The sequence below is a fragment of the Filicampus tigris genome, chromosome 21 (genome assembly GCF_054856515.1).
Source record: "Filicampus tigris isolate MCC_2025a chromosome 21, RoL_Ftig_1.0, whole genome shotgun sequence".
Lineage (NCBI taxonomy): Eukaryota > Metazoa > Chordata > Actinopteri > Syngnathiformes > Syngnathidae > Filicampus > Filicampus tigris.
In genome coordinates, this window is record NC_141237.1 from 12,852,414 (window position 1) to 12,876,435 (window position 24,022).

The 24,022-nt window shown below is 39.6% G+C and overlaps 1 protein-coding gene across 6 annotated transcripts in view; it reads right to left on the reverse strand.

Annotated features, from left to right (window-relative positions):
• Positions 1-590: 590 nt before the first annotated feature.
• neto1l (neuropilin (NRP) and tolloid (TLL)-like 1, like) overlaps positions 591-24,022 on the reverse strand; it is a 53,133-nt gene continuing 29,701 nt past the window's right edge. For 2 of the 6 annotated variants that reach the window (XM_086021380.1, XM_086021378.1), the window contains 8 exons: positions 19,455-19,496; positions 18,887-19,014; positions 14,235-14,317; positions 12,912-13,057; positions 8,448-8,561; positions 7,194-7,818; positions 5,652-5,726; positions 591-1,596 (listed from right to left, as the gene is read on the reverse strand). In XM_086021380.1, the coding sequence (XP_085877506.1) occupies positions 5,666-5,726; positions 7,194-7,818; positions 8,448-8,561; positions 12,912-13,057; positions 14,235-14,317; positions 18,887-19,014; positions 19,455-19,496 (1,199 nt within the window). In that variant the 3' untranslated portion in view covers positions 591-1,596; positions 5,652-5,665. Of the gene's footprint in view, positions 1,597-2,252; positions 4,150-5,651; positions 5,727-7,193; positions 7,819-8,447; positions 8,562-12,911; positions 13,058-14,234; positions 14,318-18,886; positions 19,015-19,454; positions 19,497-24,022 lie in introns of those variants that run through there. The other 4 variants (XR_015084485.1, XM_086021382.1, XM_086021379.1 and 1 more) reach the window with 4 other exon arrangements.

The following is a 24,022-nucleotide window of genomic DNA, read 5'->3' on the forward strand; positions in this document are numbered from 1 at the left end:
TTTGAAGTGCAAAAAGAGTTACCAAATTTGTGTCCACCCAAAACATAGGCCTACTGCTATATTTAACTCATAAACATTTACATATTCTTTCTTTACAGTCTTATTGCTAGCTCTTTGGCAACTGAGCTAGATTTACACTTGCAGCATTTATTACAGCCGATGAGTAACACCGCAATCTGTCGACTTTCCTTCTGGCTCAGATTGAGGTAAACTGAAATGCTGCTTATGTAGTTGGTTTTTCAGTCTTTTTGTCTTTGGTGTAATTGTAAATATTTGATCTATCTATCTATCCATCTATCTATCTATCTATCTATCTATCTATCTATCTATCTATCTATCTATCTATCTATCTATCTATCTATCTATCATCTATCTATCTATCTATCTATCTATCTATCTATCTATCTATCTATCTATCTTTCTTTATTTATTTCTGTCTCTCTGTCCATCTATCCATCTATCTAACATCCATCCATCCATCATATACTGCATGTTTGTATGCTGTATTGAATTGTTGATTTCCAAGGGCAATAGATCAAAAGCAAAACACTATAAAAGGATTGACTGAATTGATGACTCACCACAATAAGTCAGTAAACATTTGTTTATTGAAATATTCTCTCCAGCATTTTCTTTATATTATCAAATCAATATGCAAATGACTTTATTAAATAAAAACACAATGTCATGGTAAAGAGTGACAAACTAAGGAATTCAATCCATATGCCAGGTAAATAAAGGGTCATTAATGAAATTCATCACTACATTTCTACACATCAACCTCAAGATATGGACTGTTACAGTTTTTCTCTGCTGGTTTGACTCATTTCTTGAAACAGAAACGCATTGTCAAAATAACACAGACAAATCCCCAAATTACCCATTTAATCAAATTGCAAATGTCTTAGACAAGCATGTTTTTTTGTGTTTTCATGCTGGTCTTTCTGTTCTGGTAACCAGTGACACCAGCAAGACCAGCAATCGAGAAGGATCTTTGCAATTTTGGTGTCACTGACGCCTTATATATGAAAGGGATCTAGTCCGAAGCATGTGTGAACAGTTTTGGGAGAGATATGAGCTTTAAGAGAATGAGCTGTATTGTTGCGCAGAACCCGAAGACTGTTTGGCCGAATGACCTTTTAACTTTAAGAATGGCATTGCTGTTTTCAAGATATTAGCCAAATCAATGGAGAAAAACTGTAAGACATCACATAGTACCCGCCCTATAAAATAAACATGAACAATTGAACTGAAGCATTAAAGTGAATTCATGATTTAAAAAATAAATAAAAAAACGATTCCTGTTTTTTTTCTTTGCGGAACAACTTTACATTAAAGGTATTTTCTGGTTTCAGTCATTTATCAATGTTCAATGGCTAGTTCATCCTTGCCAGATGTGGTCCACAGGTACAGGAACAAGACACCTGCGTGGTCTGAAGCAAAGAAAACACTTGATGTGTACATCACAGACCCCTTCATCACATCACTCCAATTACTCAGGCATATTAGTTCACTGAAGATTCACAAGGGAGAAAGACCTCCAAATGCTGTCAAACTTGGCAAGATGCAGAAGAATGATGCATCTGTCTGATGTATCTGTAGAGAAATGAAAACACCATTACTTCCACTCCCTTCTTCTCTGGGCCTTGCATGCTTTTTGATTTTCTGCTTTTTTTTTTTAATCTGCTGTCGGCCCTGCTTGTGATAAATTGGCTCGGACTTACTTATTTTTAACCGAGATGTCTGCCTCCATTTATTTACTGGCAGACGACCCAGTGTTTGACTTTGTGTGTTTGAGCGCCCAAGAAAAAAAGTGAAACAGAGTGGAAGAGAGAGTAAATGTGTGCACACAATTTCCCAAAAGTCAAAAGACATGAAAAAGTAGAGCACACACAGAGCACAACAAGTTCTAAAATGCTTAGTTATTCCAGTGCAGTAATTTTTTTCCCCCTGAGAAGACATGATGACAGGCTTTTTTTTCCCCATTTGGACAACATTTGTATTAGAGCAGAGGCCACTATTTAAAGACGGAAATCAACCCAAACATATTTCTTTCAAGAATATGTTCTCTGCATGCACGCCCACTAGTTGAAACACGACATTCTGATTAATATTGCGTTTGTGGAATATGAGTTAAGCAGCAAAATCCACTATTTAGCCATCTCAGGGGGCAGACATTTTGTCACTTCTGTCGACTGAAAATGACATCACAAATGCTCAGGGCTCAGATAACGACCAATCACGGCTCGGCTTCAGAAAACAGGTCAGCCGTCATTGGTCGTTAGCAGTTGTGATGTCATTTTCAGTCGACAGAAGAGACAAAATGGCCGTCTCCAGAGATGGCTAAAAACGGGTGGATCTTATTCCACAAACGCAAAATATATCAGAAAGACTCGTTTCAACTAGTGGGCTTGCATAGAACATATTCTTGAAAAAAATATGTTTGGGTTGACTCCCACTTTAACGAAATAAAGCTTCAAAACTTTCCATTTCTTCCATTTGTCTTTTTGCAGTTTGCAATGCCTAATGCTACTGTAGTCAATTAGTAGCACTTGCTCCTTGCAAACATCAACTTTACAGATGCCAAGCCTGCTCGGTAGGTGTTGTGGTACAGTGTGCCTACATGACAAATGGTGGTTTCCGCCAGTTGGTAATGACTGCCACCTAGTGTCAGAATAAAATGAGGGGTCTACTTAAAGGGTTGACCTAAACAACATATAACTGGGACACAGTTTCTATTCTGGTGGAGGTCACCATCCATCCATTTTATCTACTGCTTGTCCCCATCAGGCTCATGGGCAAGCTGAAGGTGACTTAGGGCAAGAGGGGAGAACCCCCGAGACCAGTTTCCAGCCAATCGCAGGAGTGAAGGACACTTTTAAAAAACTTTCATTTTCTAAGTGGAAAAATACATAATAGAAAATATGTATACACATACATGGCAGAACACAAACTATGTAAGTCGTTTATGTGGCTCTTATATGTAGGCCTACAGGTAAATTTGCTTTGCGTGTGTGTTTGTCATTGTGTATTTTAATTCCAAAACCAATTTTACAATAGATGATCCCTCTCCATGGCTGTTGTTTTAACCTCATAATCCCACACACCAACTTTTGATTAAAGTCAAAGTGAACTTCGGGTAGATTAAATAAAAAAAAAAAAATACCCAGCAGTTTTCAATTTGGTGGGGCACTCCATAAAGCAAACAAGAAATAGACATTTAAAACCAATAATGGGAGGCATGCATGACAGATTTACTAATGAGACAAGTTGAACAAAACAACAAAAAGTAGGTGCTTTATTGTTATTTAATATTAATACTGTTACAAAGCATCAATAAAACCAGCCCTGAAGGATCGTTGGAATAACGTTAAAAAACATTCTTATTTTGCTCGAGTAGAAAAGTCTGGTTTGATACAAAGACATTAAGCTTCCTATGGTGATCGTTAGGAGACAAACAAACTTGTAAGTATAGAAGAGAAGAAAATCAAAACAAAAAAAAAACAAAACTAAATAAATTCGTTTTTTTTTGTTTTTTTTAAAATCTAATTATGTTCAGCTATTAGCATGCAATGCATTTCATTTCTTCATTTTGGGCTGTCTGTCAAACGTATTAGTATAGGTGGGCCTGGTCTCCGGTCGTTTCATGTTGTAGTTGCAGTATATTTCAATGGATATTAAAGAAGCATGCACAAGTGCGGCCTTGAATTGATGTCTCAAAATAACAATTACATTGACGTGTGTTAGTAATATTCCATTTTTTATTAAGAAAACTACAAATCTATAAATCTACTCATTTGGATAATGCATGCTTAACTTTGGAACGTATAAAGTTTGTCCTCAGTGACATTTAAAAGAAATATCTCTAAATTTAGTCTGAAGCTAAGATATGTTGATGGCAATTGTTTTCTGTGGAGACAATAACAAAAATGAGATGGACATCAGACATCTTTCAAAGAATTACAACATGAAGTATTTTCATCTAGTCCTTTGTGCTCATCTTTGCACACGATCACATCATTTGGATATCTTTGCCTCAAAGTGTCCCTTCGGCCTCAGCATCGTGCTGGCGCAAATGTCCGCTCCACTTTGTCACATGTCAGTGATGCCTGCTCGCACTCATCCTGGATTGCACTACTCTCAAGAAGTCTACATGATGGAAACAACGCGACACAATGTAGAACATAAGTGCGCACACACACAGACACACGCACACTACAGTACACTACAGTACACATGTTTTCAACATAGCATTGCTTTCATGCTAAAATACAAAGCAGGCTCACATGACAAACTGCTACATATAAACCAGCATTAATCACTGATTAAAAGCAGACACATTACTAGGCACACATGCGCAATCCAATGTATATATATAAAAAAGGAATCATTTGGGTCTTCTTATTTACTGTAATATTGTGATGTCAGTATGTCATTTAACCACTACATATACTGCAACAAAACAAAACTGATGTGTGTTATTTTGGAAAGGTCGAATACTGGTGATTGATATAGCTTTTGCATTGGCTGGTGTACTTTATGAAGTATCCAATGAGTATAAAATGCACTAGGGCCAAACTCATTAAATACTACAAATGTAAAATACTTATAGTGCATGACACAAATAAACACATGCAAAAGCTATGCAATAATTGTGTGCACGTGTATATAAAGGTAAGCCCAATAATATTCCGTCTGGAAATGACACAAAAAATTTGCAAAAGACTATTATATAAAATATTTGGTATTTGCATGGTGTTTTTAAAATTGCTGACAATTTTGAAATTTCTGACAATTTTAAAAAACATATTTTGCATCATTCAAAAGGATTTTTGGTAGCTTAGAGAATTATCTAGTCGAGTGGTGATCCTCAAAGTGTGGTGTGTTAGCTCTCTCTAGTGGTATGCAAAACAACTACGCCATAATGTTACAGACAGTGGCTTAAACTATCAATTCCAGTACATTTGTCAAGTTTGGTTGTACAGTATTTAACTTTTAAGTACAATATATGTGCATGTAATATTTTGGAATTATTTGTTGTCAAGCATTTAGTTAGGCGCAATATTTATTTAACTTTTACGTGCAATACATTTTAAATCAGGGGTCTCAAACTGCGGTGCTCGAGGGCCGCTTTCCTGCATGTTTTCCATCTTTCCCTGCTGCAACACACCTGATTCAAATGATCAGGATAGTTATCAGGCCCCTGCTGAGCTTGCTGATGAGTGGGATGTCTTAAAAGTCTTTTTTTTTCAATTTCTTGTGTCATTTTGAGCAAAAATAAAAACAACTTTTCACTTTTTGCTGCTAATTTTTGCTGTTGGGGTAAACGAAAAGGTTGACCGGTAGCAAATGGAAATCGAGCTTGAAAAATGAAAAACAGTCCAAGCGGATCAAACATCAACTGAGTCTACAGTTTTGTCCACCAGAGAAAAAAAACACATGCAGTAAAATTGAGCTTCCCATGTTCAAACAAACACACTAAAAGGGGCAAGATGGCTGCAAGCAAGAAAACCATCTTAGTAAAAATAAAAAATGAATTGTAAAAAAAAAAACCATTAACACAACAGGGAAAACATTCATCAACGCAAAGTGAGCAAATGCGACAACACAACAATATACATGACAAAAACTGTTGGATTAAGAGGTCTTACCTTGAGATTGTCTCTTAGACCCTAGTTGTGTTGTACTCTGATTCATGTTTGCTCAAAGAGCCAATGAGGCAGAACCTGAAATGTCACGCCTCTGTACTTTAATGTCAATTTGCATAAAGTAGACACGTCACAATGTAACCTGTGCTGGTGTGTTCAAACAACGCATGCAGTCTTGTCTCGTAATAATATGAAGTGTCAGGAACAGTGAGGGAAAGTGCATGCAGGAATAAATCATATAAGGAGTTACTTTAACAAGAATATTGCTTTTCTTTATTAATGTCAAACAATATTTGGTTTTCTATAGCTAGAAAAATTACTCCAATTTGATTTTGACATCAGGCACTGATTCGGTAAATAGTCCATTTTAAACCGATAATTGAACTTCAAAACGATATATATCTGGTAGTTATTATTATGATGCTAATTGGACGAAAGTGTTGTGACAAACATTAAGTAAGCCTGGGAGAACATGCAAACGCCACACAGATTTGAACTCAAACCTCAGAACTGTGAGCCAGACATGCTAACCAGTCACTGCACTGCCCTCTGTGACTGCTCACTGAATCTTATTTCCTGTACTTGACTTCAACTTTGTTGCATCAGTCTTTGTTGCAAGTGTGTAAGGACATTAAATGCCTTTGGGACCAACTTGAACAAAGACCTTACAGACACGATTCAATAAAGCCGCAGACTGGAATCAGATAACAACCAATCACCGCTCACCTAATGGTCACAAGCTGAGCCGTGATTGGTTGTTTGAACCCCCAACACATGTGATGTCATTTTCAGTCGAGAGTGAGTGGCAAAATGCATTTTTAAAGGTAGCCTAATAATTAATAATGAAGTTATCAAATTTATTAAAGACTAATTAATGAAAACTGCAATTTACTGAGAGGAAATCAACCCAAACATTTTTTTTTTTCAAGAATATGTTCTCAGCAGGCCCACTAGTTGAAACACGACATTCTGATTAATATTGTGCTTGTGCAACATGAGTCAAGCAGCAAAATCCACTCGTTTTTAACCAGGGGGCGGCCATTTTGTCACTTATGTCGACTGAAAATGACATTAGAAACGCTCAGGGCTCAGATAACATCCAATAACGGCTCAGCTTCAGAAAACAGGTCAGCCGTGATTGGTCGTTACCTGAGTCCTGAGAAACTGTGATGTCATTTTCAGTCGACTGAAGTGACAAAATGGCCGCCCCCGGAGATGGCTAAAAACGGGTGGACTAACTCTTATTCAACAAACCTAATATTTACCAGAATGCCTTGTTTCAACTAGTGGTCTTGCATAGAACATATTCTTGAAATGAATATGTTTGGGTTGACTTTCTATTTAAGCCCAATATCCAATTTTTTTGTGAGTAGTGTAGGATGAGCATGCAAGAGTGAGAAAACCATTTTAAAGATCACATAGAGGGGTTCAAACAAAACATAAAGAGAGAGTTGGAAGAACAAAAATCAACAAAAGTGGAGAATCGAAAATAAAATGAAATCTGAGCCTGCGCTCTTCCCTCATCAAAAATCGATGGATACTGACCGCTGTACTGCCTTTTCGTGGCGAGAAAGCCGGTGGCTGGTGGTTGGAACTTCATCCAGGTCGTCGTCCAGATCGCATCCATTGTCCGCTCCCTCTTGCGAGTAGCTGTGCTTCATGACCAAGATGCTCCTACGGTTCGGCGCGCTGGGCAGCAGGGGGCGCACGGACATGGGGGCCTGCGGGAGGTCCGCGAGGAGGCCGGCCGCCGCCGCGTCCCGCGCGCTCAGATTGCCGCGGCTCCCCCGTGCACTGAGGGACAGCTGGGATATGTGGGCCGAGCCCGGGTTGGAGGACGAGCCACAGTGGTGGTCGTGGATGCAGCGTGAGGAGGCACGACGGAGGGCGTGGTAGTTCTCAAAATCTTCCGCTAGGTCCACTAGGTCTGCTGAGGCGGTGGCGGCCGTGGCGCTGCGTAAAGTGCACAGCTCGTAGTGAGGCGGCTCGAAAACCTCTTGAAACATGGTGGGGTCAAAGTCCTCGCGCCGGAGGATGTACTTTTTGCGAGGCTGCTTAATTTGGACGATAACGGAGATGATGAGGAGGAGGAGGACGATGCAGCAGGTGACGCCAATGATGGTCCCGTTTGTGTTGTTCAGGTTGTCCAGGATGTTGGCTTTCGTATTCTCTGTGCACGAGCAGAAACATTGTTGATAAGAGTGATTCCCACTATTAGTGTGCCGTGTGAAATCATCAGATATGCCGTAAAATGATCCAATTTTAATCAGATTACCTGTTCACGTCATCATTCATGTGAATCTATCTATGGCAGCGACATATAGTGGAAGACAGAACAATTAAATACTCTTCCACTAGATGGAAGATGGTGCAGGTTAACCTGTGTGTCAACCTGCACACATTAATTTAATTAGAATAAGAGCTCTGTGTTCAACGAAACAGGCCTGAATAAGTAAATGTGTGAGTACAGTAAACTGAGAACATTATGTTAGTATGTCATATATACTTTTTGTGACGTTTGGTCAACTGTAATGTAAAATATCCTCGCTGCCCTGTGAAAAACACATATGTCCAATTTTGAATTTTGGAATCTGTATCACAGATCCATTCACGTCAAAATAAGAAAAATTAAACGATTAAACGAAGTAGAACATTCAACTGAATACATTTTGGGGGTTATGGTGTCAACCACTAAATTACTTCTTGGCCCACATTTCAAATATTTAATCCAAAAATAGTCATCATGTATTACCTGTGCATGTGGTGTAAAATTAAAGATGTTGTATTAACACATCTCACCTTTACACTGATTCTCATCCCAGGGGTACACACAGTTCTGCTGGCCGTTGCACACCAGTGTGTTGTTTATGCACATGTTACTGTGACAGAAGAAGGCATCTGGATCACATGGAGCTGTAGATAGAGAAGGAACATTTCTAAACACTTTGGGGCTGAAATTTAAAGAGATTTAAAAGCTAAAATGAAACAATGTCATTCACTTTCTGACTCTATCCAAAAAAAACATTTTTCCCACTTCAGTCACATCATTATGAACAGCACCAAATCTGTAAGCTGCTTAAAAATGTGCAAATCAGTTTAGGGGAAGTCATTTCGATTTTCAAATAAGTCTGCTCCCCCAAAACCCATCTGTTGTTTGTTTTTCCCCTCATCTTCTAAATCACTTTCACTTGATGTGTGACATCATCACCTTCACAACTCAAATTCAAACTTTTGTCAATATTCAAATTTGAGTTCGACGCTCCTTTCTCATCACCACCCATCATCTTCTTTGCCAATCTCTCCCCCTTGCCTCCCCCCCTTTAGCATGGCCTTGCCGCAATCATAAGACGGCCATCCCACCACTCTGCTATGATGTCAGCGCAAGGGCGGAACAACCCATCAAGTGGACGTGGTCATAAAATCAGCGCACTAATGTTACAGGCGACATCATCATGAAGTAATACAAAGCCAAGGTGACCTTGTTCTCATTTTGTCCCCCAATGTCTTAAACGGCGAAAAGATCAAATAAATTCCTTTTTTTTTTTTATCTGGATTTGAAGCAACATTTAAAGGGCATACGTGACTCTCCTCTATGGAGTCTAATTGAAAATTGGCTGCATAGTACTTTCTAATAAACCAACCATGAGCCCACGATATTAGATTTCAATAATATAAAGACTATTAGAATTCTATATTTACAATTTGTGAATGATTTTAAGGTATTTAGACTCTGACCTACGAATATATGTGAAAACACGAACAGTAATAGGTACCAAGCCAATACCAAGCTCGCTGTTAATAACCAGTAGAGGGGGCCCGGTCTCTTTGCTTTTCACCGCTGAAGGCTCCTCTCGTAAAGCCATATCAGGGTGAGACCAGTGAGTGATCCTCACAGATCTACAAAATGAATACCAACACCTTCTGTAATAAAAGTGCCCTTTTGCCCACACATAGATGTGTCCCAGGCGATGCCATAAATTAACGACCAAATGAGTTGCTGGTGAAAATAATTAGAGAGTCCGCAGAAAGAGCTTGAGGGAATCAAAACAAGGTTTATGCAGCAAAGCCCAATGACGTTGCTTTGTGGTTTAAATTTCCACTATCGACTACTACTACTATCTTAGTCACTTTTTATTGTGATGTGAGATTTCAAATGTACCAATATTGTGGACAAGAAGTATGAAATACATTCTCAGATCAATCCGTTGTATGCAAGTTGTTTCAAGCATGTTTTTTTTTAAATGCTTTCATGCATGAAATAGAAGGGATTTTTTTTTTCCACTTTTTTTCCGACTGCGTTTCTGTGTGTGTGTCTCTCAACCTGAAAGACATCACCAGCATCACATGTACCAGCAGTTGGGAGCATGCACAGATGATAACGGTTTAATGTTTGCATGTGGGAATAGTGCGCATCCCACAGAAGCGTCTCAAGGGAGTCAGCAGCTTTCCAAAAGCTGACGGCCCCTTTGGGAAAGCGCAGCTGTGAACGCTCATAAAGGCACGGTGGAACTTTTTCTCAAAAAAAAAAAAAAACAAAAAAAACACTAAGTGATAATGTCTAAGCTTCACTTTTAGTTTTACTGTGTAAGCAAACCGGAGAAACATGAGGCCGCTTCAAGTAACATTTTCCTGATGTCACACAGCGGATATTTTTTGTCATTTAAAATCAACTAGATGGTAATGCAAGCAGGGGCGGAGCCAGGACGTGGCTAATGGGTGGGCCTGGAAAAATCAGGGTGGGCCTGACTATTTCCCTCACCGAGCACAATCCTCCTGTCCCGACACATCGTATATTCAAATAAAATGACAAACTGAATCATACGAAGTTCAGATTAGCCTTAGACAAGCACAATTATGCCATTCTTAGTATTCAATACAACAAAAAACAAAAATTCACAAATAATTTCAGAATAAATTCCAACAATTTTTAAAGTATATATTTTTTCATGAAGCTCATTGGGTGGGCAGTCTGTCAATCTGGGTGGGCCTGTGCACACCCAGGCCCACCCATGGCTCCGCCCCTGAATGCAAGTATTCCATCAACTTGTCTAAATATGTCCACTTATTATTCATGAATCATGATCCTGTCTGTCTGAACATTTTCACGCCTACATTATATTACACCGCAAAGACGAGTCACCGAATTAATGAACTGAATAAAAGAACTGCTACTCATGTACATTTGATACTGCTTAATGCATATTGCAATGAGCTGCTACGCTGGTTTAAAACATGTGAAAGAAGCAGAAGACTAAATTGAGTCACTTTTGGGTGCAGCTGTCCATCCGCCGCTCAGTAATTGGTGATGCTGCTCTAAAGACTGAGGCCTTTAGGCAGAGGTGTTGCCGTGACAACAGTGCATCCTGCCTCCACTTTGGGAAAAGGTCACAAAAATGGTGCCACACTTCACAACAAAACACAACCTTTTCCCTCAGTGATCTCATGAGTACGTCCACAAGACCACTTCGGGTGTAGACATAAGAGTTACAATAGTAGCATATTTCTGGATTCTGTTGGCTATGCAAAGAGAGCTTGTAGTAAATATACATAAATTGGATGCCATTTTCCAAATACATGTATACGTGTGACCTAGTTATTTTTTTTTTTAAATATGTTTTTCAGGGGAATGGGAAATTTAGTTTAGAATGGTTGCTTTTTCTGTTTCAAACTATTTCAATGGTGACATCAAGAGGCCTCACAATATCAAGTGCCTTAATAGGAATTCATCTATAGCCTTTGTCAAACTACTTGCAAGTTCCTCTGGTGATATGAAGAATTAAAGGTGTAATTATAGATACGCACAACCAAACAGTAGCATACATTTTTTTCTGTCTTTAAACAAAAAGGCAGTGGCAATCACCTACGCTACACTTGTGATCGTGTTTAGCTAACCTCAATGATGTCAATACCATAATATTCACAATCACCCACAGGCACCGTTCTGTGTAAAAGTGCAGCATCACATTTGTTATTTATTTATTAATTTATTTATTTTTATTGCAATACCGAAAAAAAGAAAGAAAAAAAAAGCACCAGTTCCTGATGCTACTATAGCAACGGACAAAACCCGTATAAGTCAGTGGCTACTTTCGGTGAGGTGGTACATTATGTTATGTGAAATTGCATTTTTTACTTGAGAGGTGCACAAAATGTCAAAGAGTTTGAAATGGCTTCATGTATGGCCTCAGAAGTCTACGTTAAGACTGAGTCTGATGTCTGAAGTTAAGACTGAAGGCTCCTCTCATTCCCTTTGAATGTGGCACTCTCACATCTCGCATGGAAACCTCGATGTAGAAAATGACGTCGCGATTTGTGCAACAACAACATAAGCGAATACTCTCATTAAATCTGCTGGTGATAACAGCTGGCGACTTAAATATGCCGACATACCTTATGTATCCATCCCCACCCTCGCATGTTCATGTGCCGCCCCCAGCCCCATCCTGTCAAATTGGCAAAATTGCTGCATGAAAATCGGGATACGCCAGCGTCTATGAATGTTTTGTTGTCGTTATGATAAACTATTAACAGTGATTAACATATTTTTACTCTATCAGAATGTTTAAAATAAACTCAATATGTTGCCTGTACAGTTAATAAAGACTTGTATGGTGCAGTCGGACCCCGGAATAAATTAAATCTATTTGCAACATCCTTTATTTGCAGGTTGTAGTGGTATTTGATTGACAGTTGGCAATTGAGTGGGACGTTTTCAGCACATTCAGCAGACACACCTACAGAGTTCAGAGAAAGCTCAGAGAATGACTTGATTTCTTTGCAATTTTGAATCCCAATTTTATGTACCGGTACTAACAATATTTGTAATCATTCAAACTTGTCTGGGATGCTATATTGTAATGTTAAATTCTTCTCTCTGGTGTGTTAAAGTGTATAGTTTCACTTTACAGGAACTTTAAGAATGGATGAATTATCAAATATTAGGTGCGTCATGTCATGTTAGAGCAGTGATTCTCAACCAGAGTGCCGTGGCACATGAGAGATCATCAGGTGTGCCGCAGGGAAGTAGTCAATGTCAATTATTTTGACAAAGAAAAAATATATTTTATAATAAAAAAAAAAATTTTGTTAATTTATTCATGCCAACCACATATGGTAACAAAACAATCAAATGTTCTTCCACGAGATGACAGAAAGTACATAATGACCCTGTATAGCCACTTTTTGTGAATCGTTTTGCTAAGCGGACCGATGTGAAAGTTTTTTCCGATAAAGGTTGTGAAACATTGTGTAAGAGAGTCTTACGTTCTTGGTAGGTCGTGAAAAGTATGCGGAAGCGACTTTTCCGGCTGGCCTCGTCCGCCCACATTCGGATGACACCCAGGGTTGACACCAACATGAGGTCATTGGCCACTGTAGAACAGAACTTGCTCTTCAGGTCCTCCACCGAACTTGGGTGAGATAAGAAGTTGAGGATTTGGTTTAAAAAACAAACAAACAAACAAAAACATTTTCCATAGTTTCTCCGTGAATCGTGTAAATAAATGTCAATGACAAAATTCAGCCTTAGTGGAGGTTTACCCTATGAGTGAGTTCTAATTTGTAATCTCATGATCACAGCTGAATATTGCAGCTCTCAAGATAAAACAAGTCATTATAGTTTTCAAGCCCACACTTTAATCATTATTTATCTGATTTTAAGATATATTATCTTGAGAAGAGGTTATTGATTTGCGAGTAAAGCTGATTGTAAGAAAAAGCTTAACTGAGGAAAAAAGTGTAATGTTGGCTAAGTTATTTCTCAAAATGATGACACTACATATTAATTGCTACTGACAAAATTGCTAGTCTTTCACAAGATATTTTTTTCAACTTTTTTTCAAACCTTAGCGTAAAAGAGCGTCTGAAAACGTTTGGCAGTGAATGAGTTAATATTTGTGCTTTTCACAGAATCAATTATTAACTGTATTTTTATTGTAACTTTACCGATTAATATTAAAAAAACATTGCTTTCAGTCCTGCAGCTACATGTTTTATTATTATCATTATTATTATTATTATTATTATTATTATTATTATTATCAGTATTACATTTTTATACATATTACTTAAAGATTGTCAGTGCAGGATTAGGAGGCTTCTATTATGATGTGTAAATTTAGGTCATATTGTATATTGTATATTGTATATTGACTTCAATTCTGTCCTCAGGAGAAATTAAAAGTGCAATACATAAAAAAATGACGGGCCTTACGGCAATTAATATTCAGTACCAGACATCTTCAGACCCTCTTTTACCCTAACATTTGAAAAAAAATTGAAAAAAAAAAGTAAATAAATTCCTGGGATTGAATGGCTGGACTGTGAAAAGACAAGTAGATACGTCAATGGCAGTGAATGAGTTAAAGACGGGCCGCCGCCCGTATCCTGGTCTTTAATCAATAAAAGTAAGTTTTATCAGTGGCTACAGGTAAAAGATAAGAGCAATTTATCTTATCTTGACATCAAATAATATTACATTCTTCATCTCAATACGTAGCAAGCATACTGAGCTTTTGTCTGAATATAACAATGTGATTAGCCACCAATCACAAAGCCCTATTGAAACTCTGTGTCAAATAGTCCTACCTGCCGCCGTCATACACCGCCACAAAGTTGCGCTTGCACTCGTTGGAATTGGCCATTTCATAGTCGAGGAAACGTAGGTAGATCTAGATTCGGGAAGGACGACCAAGGGAGAAAACACACAGAAACACATGACTGGAAATTCTCTCATGTGAAATATACAAATAACTTGGTGAGCAGAACAACTGGAATGAAATAAGACTGAATAAAGTCATTACGTACAGTATGAATACACATAATGTAGTCCTCATAAACTGCAGTGGCGAGTTATTTACTCGACAAAAACAAGATGGCTACTTCTACTACTATTACTGTCACTACCATTAATGCATCGATCCTTGCCAATTTCCTTTCTAGATTAAAGTTGACATTTTTGCTCCATATTTCTCTGCTATACACTTTGGCTTTACAGATGCCGTGTCTGCTGTGAAGGTGCAATCATGACATCTGCAACATGCTGTTGTATCAAATGTCACTGTCTAGGTAATTACTGCTACATATTTTCTGAGGGGGTCAAACAGGAGGTGTCTACTTGGGGTGAGCCATTTATTCATTCAAGTTGATGATGCATCCAGTAAATAATTTAGGCATGGTGTCTAATAAAGCGGAGGCTGCTGTTAAATATGGGAAAGATAGCCGAAAGCATTCAACCAAAAAACAATGTTGAATAAGAAATGGCAATTTTTAGAGAGCAGACCTACGCCAAGGTGGAAAAATCTGTTACAAACTCTTCAATACACTCACCGATTCCCACAAAATCTCACCAATTTACCAAGCAAACAACCTAGGTAAAAGCGATGCCTCTCACCTTCTCATTCATAATGCAGGGACTTCAAATATAAACTGATTCAGAAAGTGAACCTCCTGACACCACCTTCTTACATCAGACTCTGTGACTCGTTCATCAAGACAAGCTCGCCCAATCACATCTGCGGTTCCACTTGGCTGCACGCCGAGCTCGCCATCATTACGGTTAATGAGTCGGCCGCTCATAAAGTGACAGGAGAATGTGACACTTTAAATGGCCAAAGACGAAAGCTGCAGATGGGGATAGATAATAGAGCCTGCAATATCAGCATGGCTTCAGTAACGTGATGAGTGAGATGGATTTCAAAAAGAAAGAAAAAAAAAAAAAAAAAAACGTCATAGAGATGTTACATATGGGTGTCCATGAGATCCATATTGCACTGACAGCAATGCTTGGTTTTTTTGTGTCACTGTGTACACAATACAGGGAGACCCAATAAAAGTGTTGCGGTTATTCAAAATTCCGTCTGCATTTTGTTCAATGTAAACCTCTCTGATGATGTCAATCAAATCTTATCTTGTTCTGGACTCCATTAGTTTCTACAGGCCAACTAAAATGTGAGCTGGTTTTCAAAGCAAAGTTGCATCCATCCATGCATTATATGTCTTGCCTATGGCGTGTACGTCCCGAAAACAACGGCACTGAGAATAGGGAATTAAATCGCTATTAGTCCTTGAAGGCAGGAGTGGATGATGGAAGAGCTTCAAAAGACATTTTCCCTCCCCTTCGGGAAGGATGCAGCATAGATTTTTAAGGATAACACGTCTTAATGTTGTTGAATTTTTAGCATTATGGATTTAAGAATCTGAGCGCGTTGGTTTCTCAGCAGGGTGGTCAAACCCTGCAGTACAATGATAGAAACGAGTTTACCCTGTTTGAAAATTTTGGAAAAAAAAAATACAAATGAATTCCTGGGATTGAATGGCTGAACTGTGAATGACAAATAAATACGTCAATGGCAGCGAATGAGTTAACGACTCAAGAAAATGATCTATTAGCGCTTTCATGTCACATTTCAAAAATTCACATTCCTTAATAAATTCAAGGTAGATTGAATCAATAAAAGTGGTCAAGCCTGTGATACGACTAAGGTAGGTGATCCAGGGTCGCCATGCAATAACATCGTTGCTGTTTTACCAATGATTCTGAGGCTGCTCTAATAACATAAAGAAATAGCCAGATCATTTTTGTATATTGTCGCTGTCCTGTGAAAAACACTTATTTTCATTTTTTTTCAAGTTTCTTATTTTTACGTGAATCGTGTTTACAGACATTGCATTAACGTGAAAATTGAAAAGAAATTCCAAAACTGGACATGCATTAAAATCGCCCCAAAAAATCAAATAAAAAGAGTTGTTACATTCCAAGATGGCACATGCCAGTGGACGAAAAAGACCATGGATGAGAAAAAATGTGGTTCTGATTGAATCACCAACCCAAATAGAAGCAATGGATCAAATAGATACAATCACTAATTTGTAACGCCAAAAATTGGTTCCAGCAGGAAAATAGGCTGCCTGCTTATTGATTCCGCTGCAGCCAGCAATGAAGCAGAATCCATCACTGACCGGTGGAAGAATACTTTCACACTTTTGCTAAAAGGCCCCAGTAATGGTGAGTTCCCGCTGGTCACAACCATCATTCATATTTCTGATGAATGCGTGTGAGATGCAGAATGTGTCAGCAGGCAGCGGACGGCAAAATCAGGGCGGCACTTAAATTAACAGCCACAACTAGTTGGAGAAAAAGCAGAGTAGATATCGACCTGGCTAACTAGCCAACATTTTCTGTATTGCTTATCCGCTTTAGGGTCGCGGGTGAGCTGGAGCCCGTTGCAGCTGCTAAATACTATTCAGCTAAAATTCACACAAGGTGATCAACTAAAGCAGGTTCACAGTCTACACGATTGTGCCTTCAGTTGTACAATGCAACAAGTGTGCGATATTACCTTGCCCTTAATTAATCGGTCCTATGGCGTACATTTTCAATGTTTTTTATTCAACAACATGCAATAATTTAACTGTATATTCGGCAACAGTCAATGACATGTTTTTAGAGGAAGACTACAACAAACCCCTTTGCCTTTGCCTCATCCTTTGTGTTTCTTTGAAAAAAATAAATAAAATCATATACTATATTTTACTCATCCCTTCTTTTCCCACATTGACTCTGGGGCTCGCGTTGCTCTCTGCGGAGCGCTTCGATGCAGTTAATTAGAGCCTCTGGTATAGGATGTCATCATTATATACCGTAGCTGTTCTTTCTGGCACACTTTGGTAGTATATCAGCACAATATTAGCAACACTAGAGGAGAACATAAACATCTCTCAGTATGATACTGTCTAGGTCTACACCACTGAAAGCTAGAATCTTGTATTTATTTCAACCCGTTCAGGTATACGTTGATGCCTTTTAACGCTGTAGCAGTTTTGTTGAGCTCTCTCTTTGTGTGTTGGGAGTGGCCAAGCAGTGTCAAAACACCTGCTTTAGTACATGCAAGGAGTTAGTGGAAGGCTACAGGGCACTGATCTATAGCCTGCCCCTGATCCGAACCACAAAGCCCATCAAAGCGTGTGTGTAGTGATAGATAGATGGGGTGGGCCAGACGGACGCAGGGAGGCAACCGGCCTTGTGTCCTCTTAGGGGAGCAGAACGCAGCAACACTATTTAATAAGCCCTAATGCTTCTTCCTCTCTCCGTCTGTTCTTCCTGGTGACTAGAAAAGAGGGAACTGACCCTACATGAACCCCTTCGACCGAACCGTCTGACCCTCAATGAGGCAAGGACCCCCTGCAGCCACGAATACCCACTTCGGGATACTGCTGACAGCTGCAGACAGAGCTCATGTAATATCAAGGTTTGCTGATGCAACCCTCTGACCCTTTTCTTAGTGCACATGGGAGGATGAATGGAAATGAATAAGGACAAAGAAAAAAGCTTTGTAGAATCTTGATGATAACCCTTTCCCGATGAATACCACTCAGGTTAGGATTTTTCAAATGAAACCTATAAAAAGATGACATAACGAATGTTCACCATTTTGGTTTGCATTTGAGTAGAGCTGCTCTTCATTAATCTGATTTTGAATATTTCACCTTAAGAAGAAATTAATATGATGTAGTGCAGCTCAACACCACCACATACTGTTTGTTGACTAGCAGGATTGCGCAAAAAACTTCAGAAACAGTTTACATGAAGGTTTTTCATTCAATTCTGGTGTGAATTTCGTTTCCACGTTTATTTAACTTATATTTCACACATTTTTAAGTTAAGCTATTTTAACTCTCACTTTCACTCAAAGTGGAAGTCAACCTAATCCAGAATATGTTCCCAGCAGGCCCACTAGTTGAAACTGATTAATTCTGATTGATTTTGCGTTTGTAGAATATGAGTTGAGTAGCAAAATCCACTCCCTTTTAGCCATCTCAGGGGGCGGCCATTTTGTTACTTCTGTCGACTGAAAATGACATCACAACTGCTCAGGGATCAGGCAACGACCAATCACGGCTCATCTTTAGAAAACAGGTCAGCCGTGATTGACTAAAGCTAAGCCGTGATTGGTCGTTGCCTGATCCCTGAGCAGTTGTGATGTCATTTTCAGTCGACAGAAGGGACAAAATGGCCGCCCTCTGAGATGGCTAAAAACGGGTGGATTAATTCTTATTCCGCAAACTCAATATTTTTCAGAATGCCTTGCTTCAACTAGTGGGCCTGCTGGGAACATATTCTGGAAAAAAATATGTTTGGGTTGACTTCGGCTATAAAGCGCAACCGTACCTCATGAGGTGTGTGGCGAGTGTTCTGCATGTCTGTGAAGTTCTGTTCGTAACGAGGGCGGCTGACTCACCTTGGACCGTGGTGGCGCCTGGATGAACCATTTGCAGTCGACGGCCTCGTTGACGCCAGCCTTCCCGTCTCTTGTGATCTGATGGGACTCGACGATACCTTCTGGACCGACCATTTCGTACTGACATGCTGAAACACGCACACAGAATAGACACATCAGTGACTTACACCGAACGCAGCCTTGCCAGGTCAACTCAATACAATGTTGGCATCAAAACATCAGCGGTGTTGCCACGGTTACCTTGAAAAAGTAACACGGTTACTTTACCAGCTTAACTTATATATATTTTTAAATCAAATATACAACCGGGTTGGACTTTCTCTGCAAGCTTGAATGTACCTAGCGGTTCATCTATGTGTGATTGGCGCTACTCCCCAAAAAGTTTGGGATTTGATGAATTTGTATATTAGAGTAAGATGTTACTGGGTACTGTATTATTAGAATCACTGTTCATCATGAAAGTGAGTACGATAATGAATGAAACAAGGAGAAAGGGACAGCAAGACCAAAGCAAAAGAGGGAGAGAGAGATTGAGAGAGAGAGAGAGTGAGAGAGACAGACTACCTACAGGGCAGAGGTGGTGGTACTCCCAAGTCTGCAAAGTCTGGATCTGAGGAGAGAACAAAGGAGGGATTCAACTGGGATGCAAGATCACGAAAGTAGGATCTGATGAAACACAAACAGGTGACAAGATACAACAAAGCAACAAAGGATTTACTCTGACGTTATAGAGGGCTTATCAAAATCAGCAGTTCAGCTACATAAAAGAAACACTCACCCCTAAGAAAACTGATGCGTACACGTGGGCTAATCAAAATATCATATTAATTGGCTGTTTTCCCAGATTTCCCAGTAAGATAAGAAAATAATAAAGCGTGAACAAAATTGTGCAAATCATTCATTTTTGATAGAAATTTTAAGTATTGAAAAAAAAATTGAACCCAAGATAAAAAGGGCTAAAAACTAAGTAAAGCTCAAAGTCCTTTCAATAACATTTTGTAAATGTCCATACTTGCATGCAATCATCTAGCGATACAATACCACATCCCAATTGCAGAAGTTGGTTTGCCTCACGCAACAAAAGTGTAGTTCTCAGAAATAGTGGTTATGCCACTAAATATTTATTTAAATGTAAAATGCAGACACTACTGTTTCAAATCCTTTCCCTCACAAATAACCAACATGTGTCCTCATGTTTCTCAATTGAATTGAACGTGCATGGAAATAAAAACTATCCTTAACAATATTGAGCTTTTTTTTTTGCTTTTTTTTTTTAAACACCGCTATTATTCTGAACACATATCTGTACACTTGTTAACACAAATGTGGAGTATGTTCTCATTTTGCAGCCATAAACGCTTCCACTCTTTTGGAAAGACTTTCTACAAGATTTTGATCCGTGGGATTTTTTTTCCCCATTAATCCAGAGCACTTGCGAGGTCACCGATTTTGGATTTGAGAGAGGGCCCGGCTCTCAACCTCTGTTCTACTGCAGAATGACAAACTGCTCCTAATTGTGAATTCAAACCGCTCTCTGCTACATTCTAGTTTAATAAAAGGGGAAAATGGTGTAAAGTGTTAGAAGTATTTTAGAAAAACATAGAGGTCATTTCAAAAGGATACATTTAATCCATGAGGAAGTTTCTCACATTGGGATTGTGCCAAACCCATACATTTTATCAGACTCATGAGAAGAAGAGAAATATCCGGTAAAGTTTTGAAAGTCACCTTGACGTAGAATTTTCAAAGCAACATTTTATAGCTACAGTAATGTACAATGTTGCAATAAATTAAATGAAGAACCGTGGCCGCCCTTGACCATTACCACCTGATTTTCACCGCAGAGTCCCAACAAGTCTTCACCCGACACAAACTTTGACCTTTGAGCCAACACCACTGTGCATCCTCTGTGTATACAGTATCCATCAATCTATCTTTTTTCTTATCCTCATTAGGGCTCCGGATGAGTTGGAGCCAATCCCAGAATCCTCTGATGTCATCCTTATGCTGCTCACATCCACTAGGGTCCACACTAGTCTGGTATCTGGGAATTACATATCATGCAAACGAACCCTGTTATTAATATTCATCTTATTTAACACATGTGCTTTATCACACTGTAACCTTCTATTAGGAGAAACAAGAAGATATCTACAGCATCTCAGTCCATTAACGGAGCGGTCGTGCTTTGAGATCTTGCGCACACGCACACGCATACTAAAAGGCATTAAATGTGGCTGCCCCTCGCCAACTTGAGACATTTGTAACGACCAACCGAGGCCACTGTGGAAGAAAGCATTGATTGCACAGCACGAACAACTTGCCTAAATGTCATGGGATTTGTCTGTGTATGCTCGACTTTTTTTTTTTTTAAGACACGAGTCACACTGTCTGTCTGTATTTTTGCGCATGTGTGTGTGCTGGATATGGGGAACTAGTCAAAAACATGTAACACTGTAAGGCGAGCTGGCAAAAAGCTGTAATCAAAGAGTAGATATTCTTGGCCTGACTTCAGCTCTGTTCCATCTTGGGGTGACTAAAAACTCCTCCCATCCTCGGGATGATAGAAAAGAATTGGACAGCAACCACTGTGATGTTACTTACCAACAGTACTTACTAGGGCTGGGAAAAAATATCGTTTTGCGATGTATCGTGGTACTGTCTGCGGACAGTACGTTGATGAAGTATCGATACTTTCGATACCTTATGTATTGCCCTGTTTGTGTGTGTTTGTGCGTGCATTTGATGAGAGCGCTATTCAAGCTGCGCAGTGCGGGTCCTCTTATTGAGATACGTGTAGTTACACTGAGGCGTAGAAGAAAATCCCGATCGAGTTTGTGTGCCTTCCTGCAGCGTTTGTGGATAAGTGACTTTTAAGTTGTTTGAGGGCTTCAAGTGCCTCGGTCAGTGCGCTAATTTTCGTGAGCGAGTTAATGGCGTTTTAAAGAGCTGGGCTTTCCGCTTATGTGGCGGACCGGTCCGCCTACCCGCCTATGACGGACGGCCATTTTCTAGGCGATAAACGATAAATGGGAAACTAAAAATATAGTCGGACTAAGCAGAGTCGGAAGCCCATTTTTTGTTTTATGTACTCGTCTATTTTCATGTATTTTGAAATATCGCCCAGCGATTAAAGTTTTCATTTTTATCCTAAAAGTTTAAAATGATAGTTGGACCGGCCTATAGGCGATTACTATTTGGTCCAGCTGGACAAAATGGCGGATAAACAGACGGCGGAAAGGTAAGGAAAGCTCTGGCGTTTTCATTGTGCATTAACCATGAGCTAACTACGTTCGGGAAATAAAACGAAGTACTGTGATTTATATTCAAATGTGCACTGTGTGTAATTATCTTAGTTTTATGTGTTTAGTTTTACAGTTAACTTCAATTGGAGTTTAATAAACGGCTTGAAACAAGCAACATTGCACTATTTTTGAGGGTCTTCTGACTATCTGCCAAACTGTACTCAGTCTGCTCAGGGAGGGCAGAATACGTATGTTATGTTATGTTTTGCACGTTCTACAACGTACTTTTGGAACATTTGAGGTCCTTAAAGTTGAGCTTTGCAGTTGGAGTTTTATTTATAATTTTCATTTTTTCTATCTTGCATTCCTGTGTGTCAGGAACAGTTAATGGAACATTACGCACTTTTCAATCATGACACTTGAAATGTCAAATGGCACTTAAGTTAAAACTTTGGAAACACATACCTCAGTTTTGTAAATATATATTTTGAGAATATTTAGGTATCGCAATCCGTATCGGATCCGGACAAACGTGTATCATCCCAGCCCTGGTACTTAGAGATAATAAAGCTTGGACAGTAATTGAACAATAACAGTATGTTCATTTTTGTACTTGTCACCTGACATCCGTGCGAGCTGTGCGGCTTTACTTCCCGCCCGTAGACTTGCCCTGTGATTGACTGTGTGAAAAAGGATTGAGAAGTGCTGGCTGCTTTTGATCATCTAAGTGTACTTAATCAAGTGACCTGCAGAGTTATACGCAAAATGACGAGTGTGATGTACTTGTGTTTGTATTTGTGAAGATGCTCTTCCCCGAGTCTCCAAGATGTGTGTGTGTGTGTGCAGCAGGGAGGAAGGGTCGCCCGAAGGATGAGAAAATCAAAGACGAAGACAGTTAATGAAACAGCGACCTTCAGGTCATGTGTGCTGCTTGCGCCGGAGATTTATGATTGGTTGCTGGCATCGCTTAACCCTCCGCCGTCACAAGGCCAAGCCACCTCAGTGGAATATATGCATGGGAACCAGCGCGCCTCTTCTTACATGGCAACAGAGGTCCCCGTAAAGAGGCTACTGTGCTTAGAAATGTCTCTCGTGCGACCCATGACCTTTTTAAAACGAGAGTTGCTGAATTTCAATCAGGAGGCATCCATTTCACCATCAATCACTTCCTTTGCTTCCCTTCCCAGGTTGATTCATCCATTCAATGAATTCCGTAGGTCCGTTTATGTAAGGCATGCGCAATTGGCAGTTTCTGAGAAAAAAGTGAAACAATGTCTACGTGAAATAGTCTAATGTTGTCTACTGCAGTTTTTTTTTTCCCCATCGGTGTGCGCGTGTGTGTTTGCAGAAGGTTGGATGCCACTGGATGTTTGCTCCCCCACAAGCACCCCCAAATCCCCCCCCCCCCCAATTTAACCCTTACTTTGCCTCACTGCAAGATGTGAGGTACACATTCAACTTCAAAAGTGCATCAAAAAGTGAGAGGTTTCTCTTTCAGCCTACTCCGTGTGCTAAAATCTGGACTGTGTGTCTGCGCGTGAGCTCTCGGGTGTGAGTGCGTGTGCTATATACCATTCTATTCATGCTTGCCTGCATGCAACGCCCTCCCTCCGCTTGTGTGAAATTCAGAGCACATCCACACGTTGCCACACCCTCTGCTCTCTTCATAAAGCTGAGCTAAGAGTGTAATCTTCTGGAGCTTATTGTATTTACCCTTTGCAATAGTGGAAATGCTCCCTTTAAAGCCAGGGACACAGATTGCCATGTTGCCATACAAGCGCTGTTGTGACATGCACGTATAAGCGGAGGCTAACATGCATTTGCGGGCAAACACGGCAAAGTACTCAAAGTAGTATTCAAAGGCATCGTGCGGAGGATCCAGATGACGGCA